General features: G+C 40.9%; 1 protein-coding gene across 1 annotated transcript in view; it reads left to right on the plus strand.

Annotated features, from left to right (window-relative positions):
* The window catches only part of tnfsf10l (TNF superfamily member 10, like), a 74,867-nt gene extending 66,613 nt beyond the window's left edge, over window positions 1-8,254 (plus strand). The window contains exon 7 of the mRNA XM_031742114.2: window positions 11-8,254. Coding sequence (XP_031597974.1) covers window positions 11-196 — 186 coding nt within the window. The 3' untranslated portion in view covers window positions 197-8,254. The remainder of the gene's footprint in view (window positions 1-10) is intronic.
* The last annotated feature ends 11,482 nt before the right edge of the window (window positions 8,255-19,736 follow it).

The following is a 19,736-nucleotide window of genomic DNA, read 5'->3' on the forward strand; positions in this document are numbered from 1 at the left end:
TTTTTTCCAGCTTCTGAAAGGTGTGGGAACCAAATGCTGGGCTCCGGACGCTGAGTACGCCCTACACTCCGTTTACCAGGGAGGACTGTTCGAACTGAGGGCCGGTGACGAGATCTTCGTCTCTGTCTCTTCCCCCACCATGGTAAATGCAGAAGAATCTGCAAGCTACTTTGGCGCCTTCCGTCTGGACCTCTGAGAGGAAAGGATTGGAGAAAAAAAAAGAAGCGATGGGACAATGGATGGATAAACAGATGGGCTGGAGAGCTTGGGGCCTTTTGAATATCCACTGATTGGGGGAAAATGGTCCTATAGACAGAAGAGGGAGATGGAGGTCTGGATCTTCAGTGTTTGCTTGGGCAGATGCACTGAAGGATGGAAGAACTGGGGTTTGAAAGATCTACGTGAGTAAAGAATGCTGCAAGAGCGCAGTGGATTTGCCTTTCCAATCTCTCGATCAAGAGAAACCAAGACTTCAAGATAAAAGACGTGCAATTATGAAAAATAAATAAATGTGAGGACTTTGATTTACAGTTGATTCTTAAGGGGGAATTTGCCACAGGAAAAAAATAAAATCACAACCTTCCAGATAGATGAAGTTCAGAAATTAGTCCACCTTGTTATCTAGATCTCAACATAACGCAACCCTGCATGTGTGAAAATGTCTTTGACCTTTTTATGGGGAAAAATTAAACCCTTGGATTTGGATTTGAAGAATTTATACAGAATAAAAACTTTAGTCTCTACATCAAAGATGCGAGTAAAGACTGAACGGCTGCAGAAGAAAATGAAACAATCAAACCAAAGCAAAAACTTTTTTTTTAAGTGTGCGATGGGAGTTCTGTACATATGTATGGCTGAGAATGAGATTTACACAATGGACTGTGGTGATTTTAAAAGTAATTCATTTTTATTTTACCTTTGACTGGACTTAAAACCACTTGGGGAATCTAAAGACTTCCTACTTGCGAAACACTAAAACTGTGGATTTTATGTAAAGACTTTTAGTGGAGGAAGAAGATTGCCTCTGTGACAAACTGTAGAAAGAGCCAAGAGCTTTGTGAAGAGGAGTCTGCAAGCCAAGAAGAAGTGAAAACAAGGAGGGAGAAATCTTGTAAACGCCAATAAGAATTAGCCCGGCACTGAAAGATTAAAGGAGCGATGCTGTGGGTAGTATGCAGCCTGACCACTCTGCCTGGTTGATGTCTCTTCTTTCTCTTTCCCTTTATTCCTTCTCTCATCTTTTCATGTTAACTATTTTATCTATCTTGTCCAACCTGTGAAGCTGCATTATATTTGAGTTCATGGAGCAGTTATGCAACCAACCACAAAGCAACAATGTGAGAAGAAGATGACAGAAACACATGCAAATAGTCTAGTTTCACAATCACAGAGAGCATGGATTAAAGTGACATTTAGGGTGGGTTACATGGAGTTGTTGTTTTCACTGCAATGATCATTGGTTCCTTAACATAAAAATCTCATTTTGGATACATGGAGTTAACATAGTTATTGGTGTATCGCATTATCTTTGCAGGGTAGTAGCTCAACTTGAACATGGCAAAATGTGCACTTACCTAAAACGACTGCAGCATTTAGTTAATGGACTGGTTCTTATATAGTGCTTGTCTACTCTGAGCACTCAAAGGGCTTTATACCGCTTGCCTCATGCACCCATTCACACCTATTCACACAAGCACATTTTTCTATGCTTTCTTTCACTGTAATTGTTGCTCTAGCTTCTGCATTTGGGGAAAATATAAAACCCGTCAAGTCTCAACACCAAAAAAATGCATGAGTTAAAAAAAGAAAAAGAAAATTCTAGTATCTAGCACACAAAAGGTAGAGATCCCTGGGAGGGTTGCATCAGGAAGGGCATCCAGCCTAAAAATCTGTGCCAAATCAAAAAATGTGGATGCATCCGCTGTGGCGACCCCTTGTAAAGCCAATAAAAGTTTTCTCGGTGCTAGCTAGAATGGAACATATCGTCCTCCTACTTGCTGAAAAATGATTGGTGATCCTGCCCTTAAGCTAGGTAACCCAGCTTTCCATGCTAAACATTTTAACCACCTTCTGGACACTCAGAATGCAAAAAATCCATACCTTCAGCAAGAACATGGGTTTAGCAGAAAAACCCAAAGGAACATTTTGATAGTTTGAACAGCAGTCACCCACTGGTTTGTGGACATTCTTAAGCTTTGAGTTTAGCATTGTGATGGTCGGTATCTTCAGCTTGCATCTGGGAACATCTGGGAGACTGTTTACTGAGGTCGGACGTCATGGGAGAAGCGGGATAATTTTCCTGCTGACTTCTACATGATCACACCTGTTTCTGCAACAAGAGATTTGCCCCCTGCTGGTTATGAGAAGGACTACAACTGTAAAGCATTTGGACTGGCAGAAAGGCTGGTTAAGCAGTCTGTGCCCAGGTTAAGGGAAGATAAACAATACTTTTATTATGCAACCACAGCTATGTTATTATTGTAGACTTCAGCGACAGTGAAAGAAATAGGGTATGGAAACCAATTTAATGCATCGGTGCTGAAACTGTTTATTCAGAAACACAAACAGCTGACTAAAATTGGCTGACAGTCACTTAGTAACACTGGTGGATACACATAACAATTGCAAACATTATGAGCAGTTCAGAAACTGTATTCTCAAACACACTCAGATGCTACAAATCTGAAACACAGGATCCCACACCAAGTCAAGCGAACACAGACCCAAGATTTGGAACGAGTGAGAGGATATTTGCAGACATAAACCATGCACCGCCTAGCACAGACACAACCCCTACATGCTTTTTTTCTCTGTATGCGCATAAAAAAGTACACACATCACCTCACACTACATCCAGGCTAGCCTGCGCTATGCAGACACACACATCATCCAATGTCACATCCAGCGTGAAGACATATGCCCTGATTAATCTGGGCTGTCTAGCCTCCCTGTGCCATCTGGTAATTGTCAGTGATCTGGCATAGAGCGAGGGTGCGCACACAAGAATATATGTTTGTTAAAAGGGCTTGGTTCACATAGACCATTCAGAAAACGGGGTAAAAAAAAAAATGTCTTTCACGTGTGTTTATTTGCGAATGTGACCTTAAGTTTGCTTTGTACACTTTGTACACTCAAGCACATATTTGATACGGTAACATCCAGACTAAGCCCCTCCTTCCCATACAGCACAGGACATCGTTGTATGCATACCCTGAAGAAGGCTATGTTATAATGTAGTTTTGTCAGGCATGCTATGAAACACAGCAACAGAGCTGGTTTATTTTTCTGCTCAAATCACAAAATTAAAGGTAAATCTCATATTGCATTAAAATTACTGTTTGAAGCTTCATTTTTGCTGGGTGGCACACACCTGCACATGCTTCTTATGCTCTAACGCTTCCTGTATGAAGTCAAGTTATATTCCAGTTAAAATAATATATGGTAACTTCAACAATTAGGTCAGCCATTAACCAAGATTTTGGCATTATCTGGGTTTGATGTGGAAAGATATTTGTGGTAAAGCTAAAATTTTACTTTCTGCCAACTAAACTGTCAACCAGACAGGCCTAGAGACCAGTCAGAAACACCCTGACAACTCGGTGGCTAGAGAGTGCTGCACAAAAACCTGTGTGATTGCTTTGGTTGCTAGCAGATTACTGAAGTTGCCGATAATTTGCAGGAAAGTTGCAGAAATATCTGCAAACATGTTCCAATTACTGGCCAAGCCTTAGTAAAACTTAAAAATATATGATTCAAACCAGAAATGTAGAAAGTTAACTAAGTAAATGTTGTGCTTTGCTGCTATAACCAATGTGTTTCAAAAGATGCATCTTTTACTTTGACGGAGAACTGTCTTTGTGTTGTACTTTCCTTAATTACATTGCCTTTTGGTGACTATTTGGCGAAGGTTTGCAGACAAGTCAGTGTCTCCCGTGCAGCAGCAGCAATCTGCTAACAAGGTTTTTAGTGCAACACCTTCTTGGTAGCCAGTTTCACATAGTGACTACCAGGAACCTCCATGAACCACTCAATAACATACTGGGGATTTCACATTTTTACTTGTTGCTGCCACAGCGGTCATTCTCTAGGCCTGTATGACTGGGGTGTAGCTAGCTATAGCTAGTAGATAATTAGCTTAGATTAGCCTAGGTATGGGAAACAGCAGAACTGATAAGAAGCTGCATTGAAACTTTTCAAATGTTTAATAGTAGCAGCTTAATAAAATCACAGTATAGAAGACAGGCTATTTGTGAGAAATTAGTGAGCATTGGGAAAAGTCGTGGTCCATGTTTATTTTTTGTGCTATGCTAACTTGGGTTTTACAATTGTCAGGCAAAAACAATGTTAAAAATTGGCTCCAGGTTTAACAGAAAGGATTATAAAATAACATATTTCAGCATTTAGCTTTGTTGGGGTCGCTGTGCATAGTGATTTAAAATGTTTCAGCAGTTATATTAATATTTACCATTTAGGTTCCCCTCTAAAGGGTCAAAAGATGATAACTGAGAAGTTTATGCCATGTAAAGTCACTTTTCCATCCATAAATTATTGTCCTCTGAGATGTATTCATTATGCTGAAGCCAAAGACTTCAGAGATCCATATGTTGCAAGTAATTGAACAGTTGTTCTGTTATGATTTGATTCACAGATCATTTCATTACATTTCTGTGTACACACTCGTTACTCCTGCTGGTTGGTTAATTAAATTTCTGAAGCTAAAATGTTTTTCATGTGTAGTACCCTGCAGAGTGAGTGTGTTCGTCTCTCCGCACTTCACTTTCTGTTAGATAATGTATAAATAAGGACACATGCTGGTTTAGTTTATCATTTAAAAAACATAAAAACCATGAGCTTGTCAGCACACTGTGGGGTAATGTCACAACAAATCATCCAAGTAACGCAAAACATCTACATCAGATGGTGTTTGGTTGGGGCGAAATAAATCCAAGTCATTGGATTTTACTAGGCAGATGAGCAACAATAGTCGGTCCTAAACTCAGAGTACATCACTGGATCCATAAAAAAAGCTTTCCCCAAACTACTCAAGGTTATCACAGAAATATTAACTAACACGATAGTCATGTAAAACAGTGACAAAATGTTAGGACTTGAAATGAATCAAAGACTAGGTGTTGCCACTGTCTGGTCTTGTGGTTGTGGTCACTCTTTTATGTGTTGGACATAAGATGGACATAACGTTCATGTGCCTTAAACCTACATTTTTACTAATGTCCAGCAGGGGGCGACTCTTGCGGTTGCAAAAAGAAGTCAGATTGTATGGAGGCCAATGAGCAAAAAGTCTAACTTTTTAACTTATCTGCAGCCACTCTAAACACATTCCTGATGTGTTTATGGTCTCAATTACGACTTCTAAGCCTTACTAAATACAACATGGTTGCTATTTTGGTGAATATTGGCAGGATTGAAAGTATAGTGCAGGAGAAAGCAAGAGCATAAAGTTCAAATTAATGAGGCGACTTAAAGTAAAACCAAAGTTTATCATATGTAAATGCTACTCACCAAGCAGATGGTAATTAGAAGGGTCGTATTGTGAGATAGGAAGAGAAGATATATATGTGTGGTCTGCTGACAATCCAACACGTGTTTAGTTAAATCTGTTGCATTGTGAAAGATAAAACATCACCATCCCGCGATGTTTACCTTTGCAGTTCAGTTCTTATTATTGAGCAAGGCCTGTTTTTGATGTGTTTTGGTAAAATATTGCTTTTAGTTTGAAATCAGATCTTGTCTGTTTTTCTGTGTGTGTATGTGTGTGTGTGTGTGTGTGTGTGTGTGTGTGTGTGTGTGTGTGTGTGTGTGTGTGTGTGTGTGTGTGTGAGTGGTTACGCACAAAAATGCACAAAAGTGGTTTTGGACAACAGTTGAAAGCATTGCTCTTGAAACTGCCAGACCACGAGTCAGACAAATTGTCCATCTCTTGCTCTCTACAAGACCTGGAAAGAGAAACTAAGCCATCACCGTGGGGCACTCGAAAATCTAGACCTCATGTAAGTCAGCGTTGAGATCTTTTCCAGCTATGCTCTGTTTCGAGCTCCCATCCAAGATTCATGCTGTGTTTATATTTTGCAAGCAGCGTGGCGTGCTGAACATAGATATATATTTTCAAGGGGAGGGCTTCACGAGTCCAGTTTCACTTTGACAGACTGGGTGTCCAAACACAACAGCTTCTCCAGTCTTGGCTTTACACAGGGTGGGGAAAACACCACCTTCAAGCTCCTGTTTTGATCCCGGTGAGGTTGTAGCTGTATTTAAGGGTCTGAGGTCGTGATTCCCCGACAAAATAAACCTTTTGGACACTAATAAACAAGCTGAATGCATCCTTTCTCATAAAACACACATTGAGAGCCAAATTTTGGAAGAACTTGAAGCATGCATTTTAAATTCATAGCAACCATCTACCTTACATATCTTAACATGTTACCATAATGATTTTGCACAGAACCACAAGTGAGACCATTATATGTTATAATTTGACCACAGTTCCTGCCAATTAGCTAATTTTCTATGGTTCAAAGTTGTTCCCCAGGTGCAACCCAGCCATTATATTTGGTTTCAACACCAGCTCTAAGAAACATCTGTTGCCTATTAAATAGCTGCATGTTGCAGGACACTTAAAGAAATAATCAAATTTAAGTCTATTTAACAGCTCAAGTGACTGGCAGATTTTGAAATACGCCCCCAAATGTTGGTGGAGTACCACATGCACAGCAAATATGCCGCAGTGCTCTGTTGGCACCGACATGAAACAACTAACTCTATCAACTCATCAGGACCAGATTAGTGTTCCTTTTGCCAGTTTTTGCAGGGAACTGACACAATGATAAATACTGTTTTGTATTATTTGGCAAATTTATTGAACACGGCAACTGAAGAGGATAAACACAACCAGATCCCCCAAATTTCTTTATGTCTGCACAGGCGTACTTGTCAGAACTCAAATATTTATATTTTATTGCAAGCACTGAAACAGCCCTCGAGGAGGTGAGGACAGGCAAATTTCCCCCACTGCAGAAGACTGGAACTGTGTACATATTTGAATATCTTACAAATAAAAGACAATCACTGTTACGCAATAAGTCGAAACATATGCCAAACAAGCGTCTGAAAACAGCAGAGTCCTTTTTTTAAATCGCTGCTTCTATTTCTGACTTTGATGCGCGCCACTATGCAGATTTGTATCAGTTGTCACTAAGCAGCACCGCTTGCATAATTAAACATTAAATGTTTTGCACAAAAGCAGAACAAGTGCTGTTTATGCTTTGCCTGCATGCCTGCGTTTTCCAAGGATGTGAAACAAGCAATCTCATAATCAGCTGGCTGACTAAGCTTTCATCCAAAACCTCACATATAATTCTCTTCTTTCCAAAAATGAACACATTTCCTTTCCAGTGCTAGCTTAACTAAGAGTACAAGAGTGAATGTGCTTTGAGTTCCCAAGGATGCATTAACATGCAGACTGGATGAGGCGGTGACCCACTCTACCACCAAATTACACATTTAGAATTTTTCCCAAGAAAGTAATCGCTCCGTGTTTTAGATGGATTAGCACTAGTTGGAAACTTTTTATTACAGTGACAGTAGCGTACTGTATTTTCCTCAAGTCGGCTACCATGGTTTTCACTCCTCTGCTACACTCTGCTTCACACACAGAGTGTAGCAGAGGACATACTCATTGAAACAGAGAGCAACTAAACAGCCGCAGACTTACACTGAGCTGAAATGAATCAAGTGCACATAGACAACATAAATCTTAGACTTCATTATGAAGCAGCTACTAGTGTGTTGTTAGTGTTAGATAAAGCTTGTTTCCAAGTCCCCACTCTGACAAATCAGCTACATTGATGAATTTATTTCTTAGGCTTGCAGCGTATGAAACTATCACTGTCTGAATCTGAGATTATGAGGTCACTGGTACACTACAGTCACGAGGTGGAGATTTTCGTTCATGATTGTTTCTGCTCATATATGTCTTTTAGCTTATAAAAAATGACATGTTAATACACTACAAACTGATTCTCATCACAGGGATCAGTGAAACAAACAGTTCTCCATTAAAGCAGTTTATGAATGTAGATACTGTTCAACACATAGCCTTTTCCTTTTCTTAAAATCACATTTGATACCAACTGAAGAATGTACATGTAAAGTTCTGCTGATTGCCTTGTGCCTTTTAAAAATAATGCTCCTTTGTGTTATTTTGTGCTCAAATAAAGTGCCTACTGTCAAACAGGAACATCAGTGCCCAGTTGTTTGCTTTAAATAGAGATGTAAGTGACTTTGACATGGTGACTTTGACACTTGGCATGGTTGTTGCTGTCACATGGGCTGATCTGCTGGGATGTTTCCACATAACCATCTCTAGGATTTACAGAGAATGGTCTGAAAATGCCTTGTTGATCTCAGAGGTGAGGAGAATCAACACCTTCTCACTTTACTCACTTTCTAACATTTTACACTAGGTGACAAATCGTCAATATATTACGCTTCCAGGCACCCGACATGTCTCTACATTACGAGATCGGAAAAAATGAAAACATGAGAACCGTTTGGAATGAATCTACACATGTACGCTCAGGAGTGAGAACAGGCTGGGAGAATGGCCGAAATCGACAGGAAGGTAACAAATAACCATTCGTTATGGCCAAGTTATCCAGAAGAACATCTCTGAATGCACGAAAAACTTGAAGCAGACATGCTACAGCAGCAGAAAACCACAGCAGGTGCCACTCCCGCAAGATAGAATAATAACAGCAAACTGATGCTTCAATTCACACAGGCTCACCAAAATCTGAACAACAGAAAACGTTGCCTGGTCTCATGGGGGTCGATTCCTGGTGCCACATTTGGATAACAGGGTAAGAATTTGGTGTAAAAAAATACAAAAGCATCAACACATCCTGTCTTGTATGGATGGTGTCGGTTGCTGGTGTTATAACTGTATCAGGGACATTTTCTTGGCACAGCCAAAATTTATTGTGAAGCCAAGAAAATGAATTTAAAAAAAAATTCACAATAAATTTTGTTCATTTAGGATCTAAAACTGTTACAATTGATTATCTGATTGTCTTTGAAACAACAGGACCCATTTTCTCGAAGCTATCCTGCCTGCCACTATGATCGGCTGCAGACATAAACTCTTTGGCACTGTAATTACAAGATTTTAGTGTTATTACAACACATGTGCACTGTGTTCAGCCTGTTTGCCCCTTTTCCTACTCCTGCTCCCTCAAACTTTAAAAAAAAAAAAAGACAAATGTGCTTTGAGACAATTTGTCTGGTTAAAAGGTTAATCCAGAACTAAGGCTCACCTTTGTTCTATGTCTCGACACAGGAATTTTATTACCTGGGTATATATCCAGTAATTTGTAATAATTGCTGACTCTATCAGTAATTTTAACCCTCTGTGAATTCAAAATGTCTCCAGTTTGTCAAGTACAAATTCCAACACAAATTGCCCACCATAATTTCCTTACGATGGTCTCTTGATAATACTGATCCTGTGCAAACTGAGCACTTTGTAACTGCAGCTGTAATTTGGATTTTGGCAGGATACTTCCATTTTCATCGAGTGGAATACAGCCACAGAGGTGAAATTAATGACCAAAGGAAATTTTGGTTTTATTTTACAAAGAAAACTTCAACTAAAACTTCTGTATCTTAACATGGCATCTTACACTATTGTGCACATGTCTTGGGCGACCCCCTATTTCTTATATTCTACTAGGAAAATGTGCGTGAAAGTTGATATTTGGTATGACCACCTTTATTCTTTAGCTCAGCCTGAACTCTTAGGCAATCGTTGTAATTTCTTGAAGCAGTCTTTTTGAATAGTACTCCAGACTTCTTCAAGGACATTCAAAACTCTTTGGATGTTGGCTGCCTTTTGTTCTGTTCTTTGTCAAGGTGATCCCACAGCCCTTAAGTCATGTCGAAGTCTGAGCTCTTGGGAGGCCAATCCATGACTGATAGCATTCCATTGTGTATTTTTCTATCCAGGTATGCTTTTACTCCATTAACAGTGTTTTTGAGATCATTGTCATGCTACAAAAATGAAGGTGTTGCCAATCAGATGTTTTCCAGATGGTATTGCACCGATTTTCATTCCAGTTCTTGTGTAATTTGGCATACCTCAGCCTTTTCTCCCTGTTTCCCTTCCGGCTTTTTTACAGCCACCCTTCCAATGAGAGCATTTCTGATGAGAGTTCAGCAAACAGTAGATGGGTCTACTGGAGGGCCAGATGCTTCTCCGCTCAAGAAATGGTTTTCTGTTACGTGTAAATGATTCATAGGTCAGTGTTAACCACAAGAAAAAACTGAAAATATTCCTCCAGACTGAAAATTACAGTATTTTTCGGACAATAAGGCGCACTTAAAATACTTTAATTTTCTCAAAAATCGACAGTGCGCCTTGTGTATGAATTCTGATTGTGACCTTGAACCGATTTTATGTGGTACACCGTACACGGAGCTCAAAAATCTGTCAAAAAATGTTTTAGTACGACTTTGGTAAGCTACGAAGCCGCAACGCTTGATGGATTGTTGGAGCATTACGGCTATTGTAGTCAGGAGCCTCGCAGAGTAATCCCAGGTGTAACAATCAAGTTTAACATCCAGGCATCCATGAAAACAGAATTTATGAAATTTAACGGAGTTAGAAGTTAGCAGGAAGTTAGCTCGCTAGTTTCCACCTAAACATGATATATCATGTTCTGACTGAGAGGTTTCTGAAAAAATTCAAACCTACAGCTCTGCTATCACTTCCAACATAAATGAAGACAGAAAACTAAACAGCAGTGACGTTTGTAGGGTTACTGAAGTTGGGCTAGCTGGTATATAATGATGAGCTATGTGATCACTAGCGACACAGGTATGTTAGCATAACATAAACACAGTGAAGCTGGAGGATGAATGCTAACTTTTTCCACTCAATAAAAGTTCATGTGAGGGTTCCCGATGGTTAGGGACAAATGCAATTGCATGGCAGGAAGCTGTAAACAGACCAAACTTTAGTCAGGAGAACAACTGAGATAATCCATCTACAATACGAGGTTAGTCAATAATATACTGCAACAACATGGGAATAGAGCAGCTGCAAGAGAATTCAGCATTACTGAGTCAATGGTACGGACGTGGAGGAAGCAAGAAGAATGAGTTGAGTAAAGTTTGACTTATCTGACTGTTTTGTTTCACTTAATGTGCCTTATAATCCGGTGCACCTTGTGGTCTGAAATTACGGTAGTGGAAAAAAGCACCTTCGAAAGACCCTCAGAAACCCTGGAGAACAATTGCTCAAGATCCCCTTTTAAAAAAGAAAGTCTGGCTGCTTGGAAGTAAGATATAAAGAATTCGGGACAAGAGATGGCTCAAGATGTTTGTACATTGTTGTACAATGAAATACACTGCTGAACACTGTTTTGTTTTGCTATGACTCTAGATGCAAATACTATACTTGTAGTGATTTTAAGTCAAGCCCAAAAGCTCCATACAAATATTTAATATAACTGCTGTTTTTATTGTTTTTATTTATCCATTTCTTACTTTCTTTTTTATGTACCTGTTAGGCATGTTATATATCAAATGCTATGTGACTGATACCAAAACGTATGAAAGTTTGTTTTGTTTTTTTATGAGAAAAGAGACTTTTAAAATTGTAACCTTATAATCTAACCTTATATAACATAAGCCACTTCAATACCTAAGTCCTGTGCTGGTTTGAACTTTGGTACCCTCGGTTTCTTATATAATGCATTTTTCTTTGACATTATGGAGTAATTTTCGTTGCTGTTTTCTAAACCATCCATCACTGAGCCAGACCCTTCAGTTTGTATTTACAGAGTTTAAAATGAATCGGCTTAAAAAAGAAGAACGGCAGGAAGCAGCAGAGATGTGGAGCAGGCCAGAACTGCATGGATATCTTCCAGTCAAACTCGATATGAGTTTCTTTGGGTTTATTTCTGTGTTATGTCAGAGAGAGATAATGACCAGCAGCATTGTTTCTTTGAACCAATGAACCAAATACACATCCACCAGTCCAAATAAGATCAGTGTGTGTGCTGCTTTAGGACTGTATGGGCCACAAGTACCACGTCAGCACATCAGAAAGGACGGCTTGTTCTTAATCAGAATATTTATTTATTTATTAAAATTACTTAATTGATGAGAAGTTCTCCTGTGCATGCCCACCTTATCCTCTGGGGATGACTTTAGAGTATCTCATTTCTGACTGCCCCACCTTGAAGAAGAAAAAAAACAACACCAACATTCCTTTCTCTTTCATCTTAGATGCAGGAAATGCCGATGATGCCCTGTGACCTGAATCAACAGAGCAGTGGAGCTTAACTAAGGAAGGTCTCCGTTCAAAATTTCCTCATAAATTTAAAGTTACCAAAGATGTGGTACTTGCTTGGACTACAAGCCAGTTTCACTTAATAAAGTAACCAGTGAGTTCTTGTGAACTTGAGAAGCAGAAGGGCTTTTCTCTTTTGTTAGTGGCATTTTTCATCTGAAGCACAAACACTTTTGTGATGCTTAAAGCTCTTCGGAGGCTCTTAACAACTGCTGCCTATACACGAGTTCAAACGACTGATGGACATTTTAGGCAAACTGCTGACAGGCGGATGATGAAGCCATTTCCTGTTGATACCCCTCATCTTCTCTGCATGCCACATGAGTAAAGTAACCAGGATGGTCTCGTATAGACCGCCAGGGTGAAGCAAGGACAGCCACGGTGACACAGTACACTTGAGGGAAACCTCATTAACATCTGAGCCTCACGTTCAGTTTACATCGCCTCTGGCTTTGCTTAATGTCCTGCTGATGTTTGAAAGACTATTAGCATAAACCAGAACCATTCAACTCAAGCCGTCTTTTAGACATTTTTCTTTTCCTGGATCTGAGGAAACCCACATGAAATCAGTCACTCCTAACTCGAGAGGTTTGCTTTATGTGTGTTTTTAGTGGGCACACTAGAACACTACCAGACAAAAGAAACTTGTTAAATAACAAAGACGGCCGGTTCATGAAGACGCATAACGAGTGGTGTAAATTCCCCCTGAGACTCCGTGGACAAAGGGACAGTGTGTGCATCTTGGTAAATGAAAGGAAAGCTCAGTTTCATTACTCTGCAGAAGAGCTAAGAATGTGTGTAATTTCAGCATACTTGGACAGCATGTAGATCCATCAGTGATAACTGGCTCCAAGACTAATAAAGACCTAATCTGAAACTAAGGAAAGCACGTGTTTGACCAGAAGAGTGCATTTCAAAGTCAAACATAGACATAAATTATTGCATTAATGGTGTAGAGTTTCAAGATTGAGCACGGGATTTCACCTGGTGAGGCTACAACCGAACTGAAGCAGGTGGATATGGTTTTCATTTTATAATAATATAAAATATATAATAATTTTTCAATTCTCCTAATCACCCTGTGAAAATATGTGGTTATTACAGTACTCACTGATGGGCTGCAGCTCATGTTCCCCAAATCAAACAAACATTGAGGCTCCACTGAGAGTTAAAAACAAATTATTATTGAAATAATGTGTGTGGTTCTTCTCCCAGGTGTTATAATAAAGTGTTATAATTTCTTATTTCTTTGTATTTGGATAATGGGGAACAGGTGCAGTGATTCAAATGAGCAGTTTATAACTTCCCTCCAAACTGTGGGCAACTAGCATTCTGCTGGCACCCAAACCAATCACACAGAGGTCCTGTACCACAACAACTCGCAAACTGGTCATGGGAACACACATTTTTCCTTAATGGTCCTTCTTGTTGCATGTTCAATCAGTAAATCCCAAAAGGTTGATTCTGTTCATCTGGATGTAGCGTTTTCAGTGGGAGAAACATTTGAACGCTACATCAAGGTTGACAGAATCAGCCTTTTGGGACTTAATGATCCTTGATTACCAAGCAGTTCCTGGCTACTTGTCTGACTGGTATTATACTTCCTATATCCATGAGTCCACTAGAGTCTGCTTAGAGCCATGCCATGTAAATTTCGTTATCAGATGGTGAACAGAGGATCTGTGCAGATTTAGGCCTACCTGCTTAACCCTGCCGGTTTTTTAAACACACAGACTCGTCTGTGGAGAATTTACATTAGAAGCAGACTTCAAAGAAGTATAACAGAAACAACTACATGTCTGTCGGGTCTCCACCTGTCTGTGTCCAAAACTGAGTATAATTGAAGCATTAATATTACCTAAGTCTTGCCGGGAAGAATTGTATGCAGAAATTGTAGAAACACTTTCTTTTTGTGACAATTTTAACCAACAAACTGCTTTTACTAGCACAGTAACAGGCATATAAGCAGCTCCAGAGACCAGACAGACGTTTTGATTAATGGAGACATTGGTCATATTAAACACTTAAACGGCTTTTTCTGTGACCTGCTGTGTTTGCATAGGAGTGTTAACAAAAGACCTATTGGTTTTTCTAACCTGCCCCCATCCATAGAGTACCACCCTTCCTGACACACAAGCACACACACACGCACTGTGCAGTCACCTACTTACTGTTATCTTCATATCAGCATTCTCCTCATACTGGACCCGCTTTCCCTCCATCTTCTCTCTCACACACACACACATCCATCATAACACTGCAGCACAGCCTTCATATCAGCAGCGCTGCCGTTCTCTCCATGTCGCCTGTATTATTGCCCAACATACACTCTGTTTTCCTAAGAGCCAGCCAGGAAATGAGTTTTATAAAGCTGGAAAGACATGCACAAACTTATACATGCACACAGACACACACAGAAAATCCCAAACATCCTGAAGAGACTAAGTGGGGCCAGACAAGCGTTCAACCTGACACACACACACACTTTTTTTGGAAGAACAATACTACTGCTTCAACCCCGCTGCCCCGACTACCGGCCATTGGAAATGGGAATTTCAGAATCAGTGGGAGTGGTGCTATCAGAATACCTTACAGGGCACCTAAACAATGCAGTTATTCCTGCAGCAGAGCAACAAACATTATTAGGCCTTTGATAAGGCCTTTAAAGCAGCCCTCCTTGGCACACAAAGGGTTTGTCACAGGAAGCTGGAGGAAACTACCCACAGAGAATGAGAAAATAAAAAGGTGTGTGGCTCAGAGAAAGTGCTTTTTCACACACAGATTATGTGTTTGATATTTTTATAACGATGAGAACAAACTATATTAAAGCTGCAAGCAGCGATATGAGGGCCCTCGCACCCCCGGCGCGTCGAGCCAAGCCCAACACCTAAAACCAGCGCTTCCGATCTGATGTCACATTGATGGAATTCATGCATTTAACCACCAGCTAAAATTTCATCTCATTCAACCATTATTATAGTCGTCCCACTAGGTGGCGCTCTAACCATTACTGACAAATGGCATAACAAACATTTCCGAGCTCGAGTCTCATCACGCCTGCGACCTTTGGGAGAGATTGGACATTGTGTTTTTGAGCGACAGCAGGTTACTGCTTTTTGGCGAGGGATTGAAACTCCACGTGCCGCCATGACCACCCCGTTTCCCTGAACGTAAAAGCTTCGCAATTTAACATCACAAAGGTCTTTAGATTCCACACACAGGAGATCGCGTAAATCTAATGAAATCCCTTGGAGGAGTTCGTCAAAGTATGAGGCCTGAAAAGAGGGGAAAATGTCGCCAAATTTACACATTGATTTTAAAATGGCTGACTTCCTGTTGGATTTGGGATATTGCTCCAAGAGACTTTTTGTACATCTTGATATCTCCAATAAGCTTGCCAGGTTTCAAACTCATACATAAAACACAGAGCAGGGGCTGTTGTTTTGAAATTTTGTAGGGGGCGCTGTGGAGCCATTTTGCGCTGTTCAAGGAAAATGAACATATAAAAAGAAATCCTCATCACATTAGAGGTGTGCGCCAAATTTCAAGACTTTTAAACTTTTCAAGCCCCTCAAAAGCCACTTCATCTTTCATGGTGAACTGCGCTGCCACCAGGGTGCGCCGTTCAGTTTATAGTCACAATTTTCTCACTGAAGCATCAAGAGGGACTGATGGTGATATTCACCGCTTTTGAGGTGGCCACGATGAACCTGTGAAAATCAGTACAACAAAATGAAAGACATGACATTTCCTGGTGCCACTAGGTGGCGCTCTACGTATTCCTGACAATGGGCATATCAATCTGTTCAGGGCGGGTCTGACATCATCCCTGTAAAATCTGGTACTGATCACATTGGATTTCATTGAGTTACACTAATTTGTTTCTTCATGGCGAGACCTCAATGTTCGCCATGCTGCTGGGGTCACACCCTTCAGCGAAAACTCACAGTTTTCTCTGTAACCCAAGACCAACTCCTTAAGGCTTTCCTGGAGAAATTTGAGGCTGCAGATGTCACCCATTACAATACTGTACCCCAAAGTGTAAAACATGACATTTCCTGTTCCCACTAGGTGGCGCTGTCCCTGGTGTCAAATATGGCAGTTGAAATATGTTCAGGGGTGGAGCCTTATCATATGTGTCCACTTTGGTCAAGGTCGGACAATGTATGACAGAACGAGAGGCAATAAGATTTTCATGGCGAGTCATCGAAATTCGCCGTGGCGCCACGACCTCACAGTAACCCGAAAACTCAAAAGCTCCGCAATTTAACATGGCCCAGGTGTGTAGTTGACACTGACCAAATATGAAGCTTGTACGATGAAATTCCAATGAGGAGTTCGCAAAAGTTCGAGGCATGGAAATGGCAAAATTAGAGCCAAAATGTCACCTTCACTTCCAAATGGCGGACTTCCTGTTGGGTTTAGGACATGGCCATAATAGACTTTTATGTGCGTCTCCGAAAGTTAGATATGTGTTCGAGTTTTATACATGTAGGTCATACCCATCTCGGGGCTCTCGTTTCTCATTTTTCTAGGTGGCGCTACTGAGCCAATTTTCCCTGGACATGTCTACGGACATTAAAATACGTAAATTTTCACCAGACCTGACGCGTCTGCAAAATTTCATGAGTTTTCGAGCATGTTTAGGCCCTCAAAAGGCCGATTCATTTGCCGAAATAATAATAATAATAATAATTAAAGCTGCAAGCAGCGATATGAGGGCCCTCGCACCCCGGCAGCGTCGAGCCAAGCCCAACACCTAAAACCAGCGCTTCCGATCTGATGTCACATTGATGGAATTCATGCATTTAACCACCAGCTAAAATTTCATCTCATTCAACCATTATTATAGTCGTCCCACTAGGTGGCGCTCTAACCATTACTGACAAATGGCATAACAAACATTTCTGAGCTCGAGTCTCATCACGCCTGCGACCTTTGGGAGAGATTGGACATTGTGTTTTTGAGCGACAGCAGGTTACTGCTTTTTGGCGAGTGATTGAAACTCCACGTGCCGCCATGACCACCCGTTTCCCTGAACGTAAAAAGCTTCGCAATTTAACATCACAAAGGTCTTTAGATTCCACACACAGGAGATCGCGTAAATCGAATGAAATCCCTTGGAGGAGTTCGTCAAAGTATGAGGCCTGAAAAAGGGGAAAATGTCGCCAAATTTACACATTAATTTTAAAATGGCTGACTTCCTGTTGGATTTGGGATATTGCTCCAAGAGACTTTTTGTACATCTTGATATCTCCAATAAGCTTGCCAGGTTTCAAACTCATACATAAAACACAGAGCAGGGGCTGTTGTTTTGAAATTTTGTAGGGGGCGCTGTGGAGCCATTTTGCGCTCTTCAAGGAAAATGAACATATAAAAGAAATCCTCATCACATTAGAGGTGTGCGCCAAATTTCAAGACTTTTAAACTTTTCAAGCCCCTCAAAAGCCACTTCATCTTTCATGGTGAACTGCGCTGCCACCAGGGTGCGCCGTTCAGTTTATAGTCACAATTTTCTCACTGAAGCATCAACAGGGACTGATGGTGATATTCACCGCTTTTGAGGTGGCCACGATGAACCTGTGAAAATCAGTACAACAAAATGAAAGACATGACATTTCCTGGTGCCACTAGGTGGCGCTCTACGTATTCCTGACAATGGGCATATCAATCTGTTCAGGGCGGGTCTGACATCATCCCTGTAAAATCTGGTACTGATCAGATTGGATTTCATTGAGTTACACTAATTTGTTTCTTCATGGCGAGACCTCAATGTTCGCCATGCTGCTGGGGTCACACCCTTCAGCGAAAACTCACAGTTTTCTCTGTAACCCAAGACCAACTCCTTAAGGCTTTCCTGGAGAAATTTGAGGCTGCAGATGTCACCCATTACAATACTGTACCCCAAAGTGTAAAACATGACATTTCCTGTTCCCACTAGGTGGCGCTGTCCCTGGTGTCAAATATGACAGTTGAAATATGTTCAGGGGTGGAGCCTTATCATATGTGTCCACTTTGGTCAAGGTCGGACAATGTATGACAGAACGAGAGGCAATAAGATTTTCATGGCGAGTCATCGAAATTCGCCGTGGCGCCACGGCCTCACAGTAACCCGAAAACTCAAAAGCTCCGCAATTTAACATGGCCCAGGTGTGTAGTTGACACTGACCAAATATGAAGCTTGTACGATGAAATTCCAATGAGGAGTTCGCAAAAGTTCGAGGCATGGAAATGGCAAAATTAGAGCCAAAATGTCACCTTCACTTCCAAATGGCGGACTTCCTGTTGGGTTTAGGACATGGCCATAATAGACTTTTTATGTGCGTCTCCGAAAGTTAGATATGTGTTCGAGTTTTATACATGTAGGTCATACCATCATCTCGGGGCTCGCGTTTCTCATTTTTCTAGGTGGCGCTACTGAGCCAATTTTCCCTGGACATGTCTACGGACATTAAAATACGTAAATTTTCACCAGACCTGACGCGTCTGCAAAATTTCATGAGTTTTCGAGCATGTTTAGGCCCTCAAAAGGCCGATTCATTTGCCGAAATAATAATAATAATAATAATTAAAGCTGCAAGCAGCGATATGAGGGCCCTCGCACCCCGGCGCGTCGAGCCAAGCCCAACACCTAAAACCAGCGCTTCCGATCTGATGTCACATTGATGGAATTCATGCATTTAACCACCAGCTAAAATTTCATCTCATTCAACCATTATTATAGTCGTCCCACTAGGTGGCGCTCTAACCATTACTGACAAATGGCATAACAAACATTTCTGAGCTCGAGTCTCATCACGCCTGCGACCTTTGGGAGAGATTGGACATTGTGTTTTTGAGCGACAGCAGGTTACTGCTTTTGGCGAGTGATTGAAACTCCACGTGCCGCCATGACCACCCCGTTTCCCTGAACGTAAAAGCTTCGCAATTTAACATCACAAAGGTCTTTAGATTCCACACACAGGAGATCGCGTAAATCGAATGAAATCCCTTGGAGGAGTTCGTCAAAGTATGAGGCCTGAAAAGAGGGAAAATGTCGCCAAATTTACACATTAATTTTAAAATGGCTGACTTCCTGTTGGATTTGGGATATTGCTCCAAGAGACTTTTTTGTACATCTTGATATCTCCAATAAGCTTGCCAGGTTTCAAACTCATACATAAAACACAGAGCAGGGGCTGTTGTTTTGAAATTTTGTAGGGGCGCTGTGGAGCCATTTTGCGCTCTTCAAGGAAAATGAACATATAAAAGAAATCCTCATCACATTAGAGGTGTGCGCCAAATTTCAAGACTTTTAAACTTTTCAAGCCCCTCAAAAGCCACTTCATCTTTCATGGTGAACTGCGCTGCCACCAGGGTGCGCCGTTCA

The sequence above is a fragment of the Oreochromis aureus genome, linkage group 3 (assembly GCF_013358895.1).
Source record: "Oreochromis aureus strain Israel breed Guangdong linkage group 3, ZZ_aureus, whole genome shotgun sequence".
NCBI classification, from domain to species: Eukaryota; Metazoa; Chordata; class Actinopteri; order Cichliformes; family Cichlidae; genus Oreochromis; species Oreochromis aureus.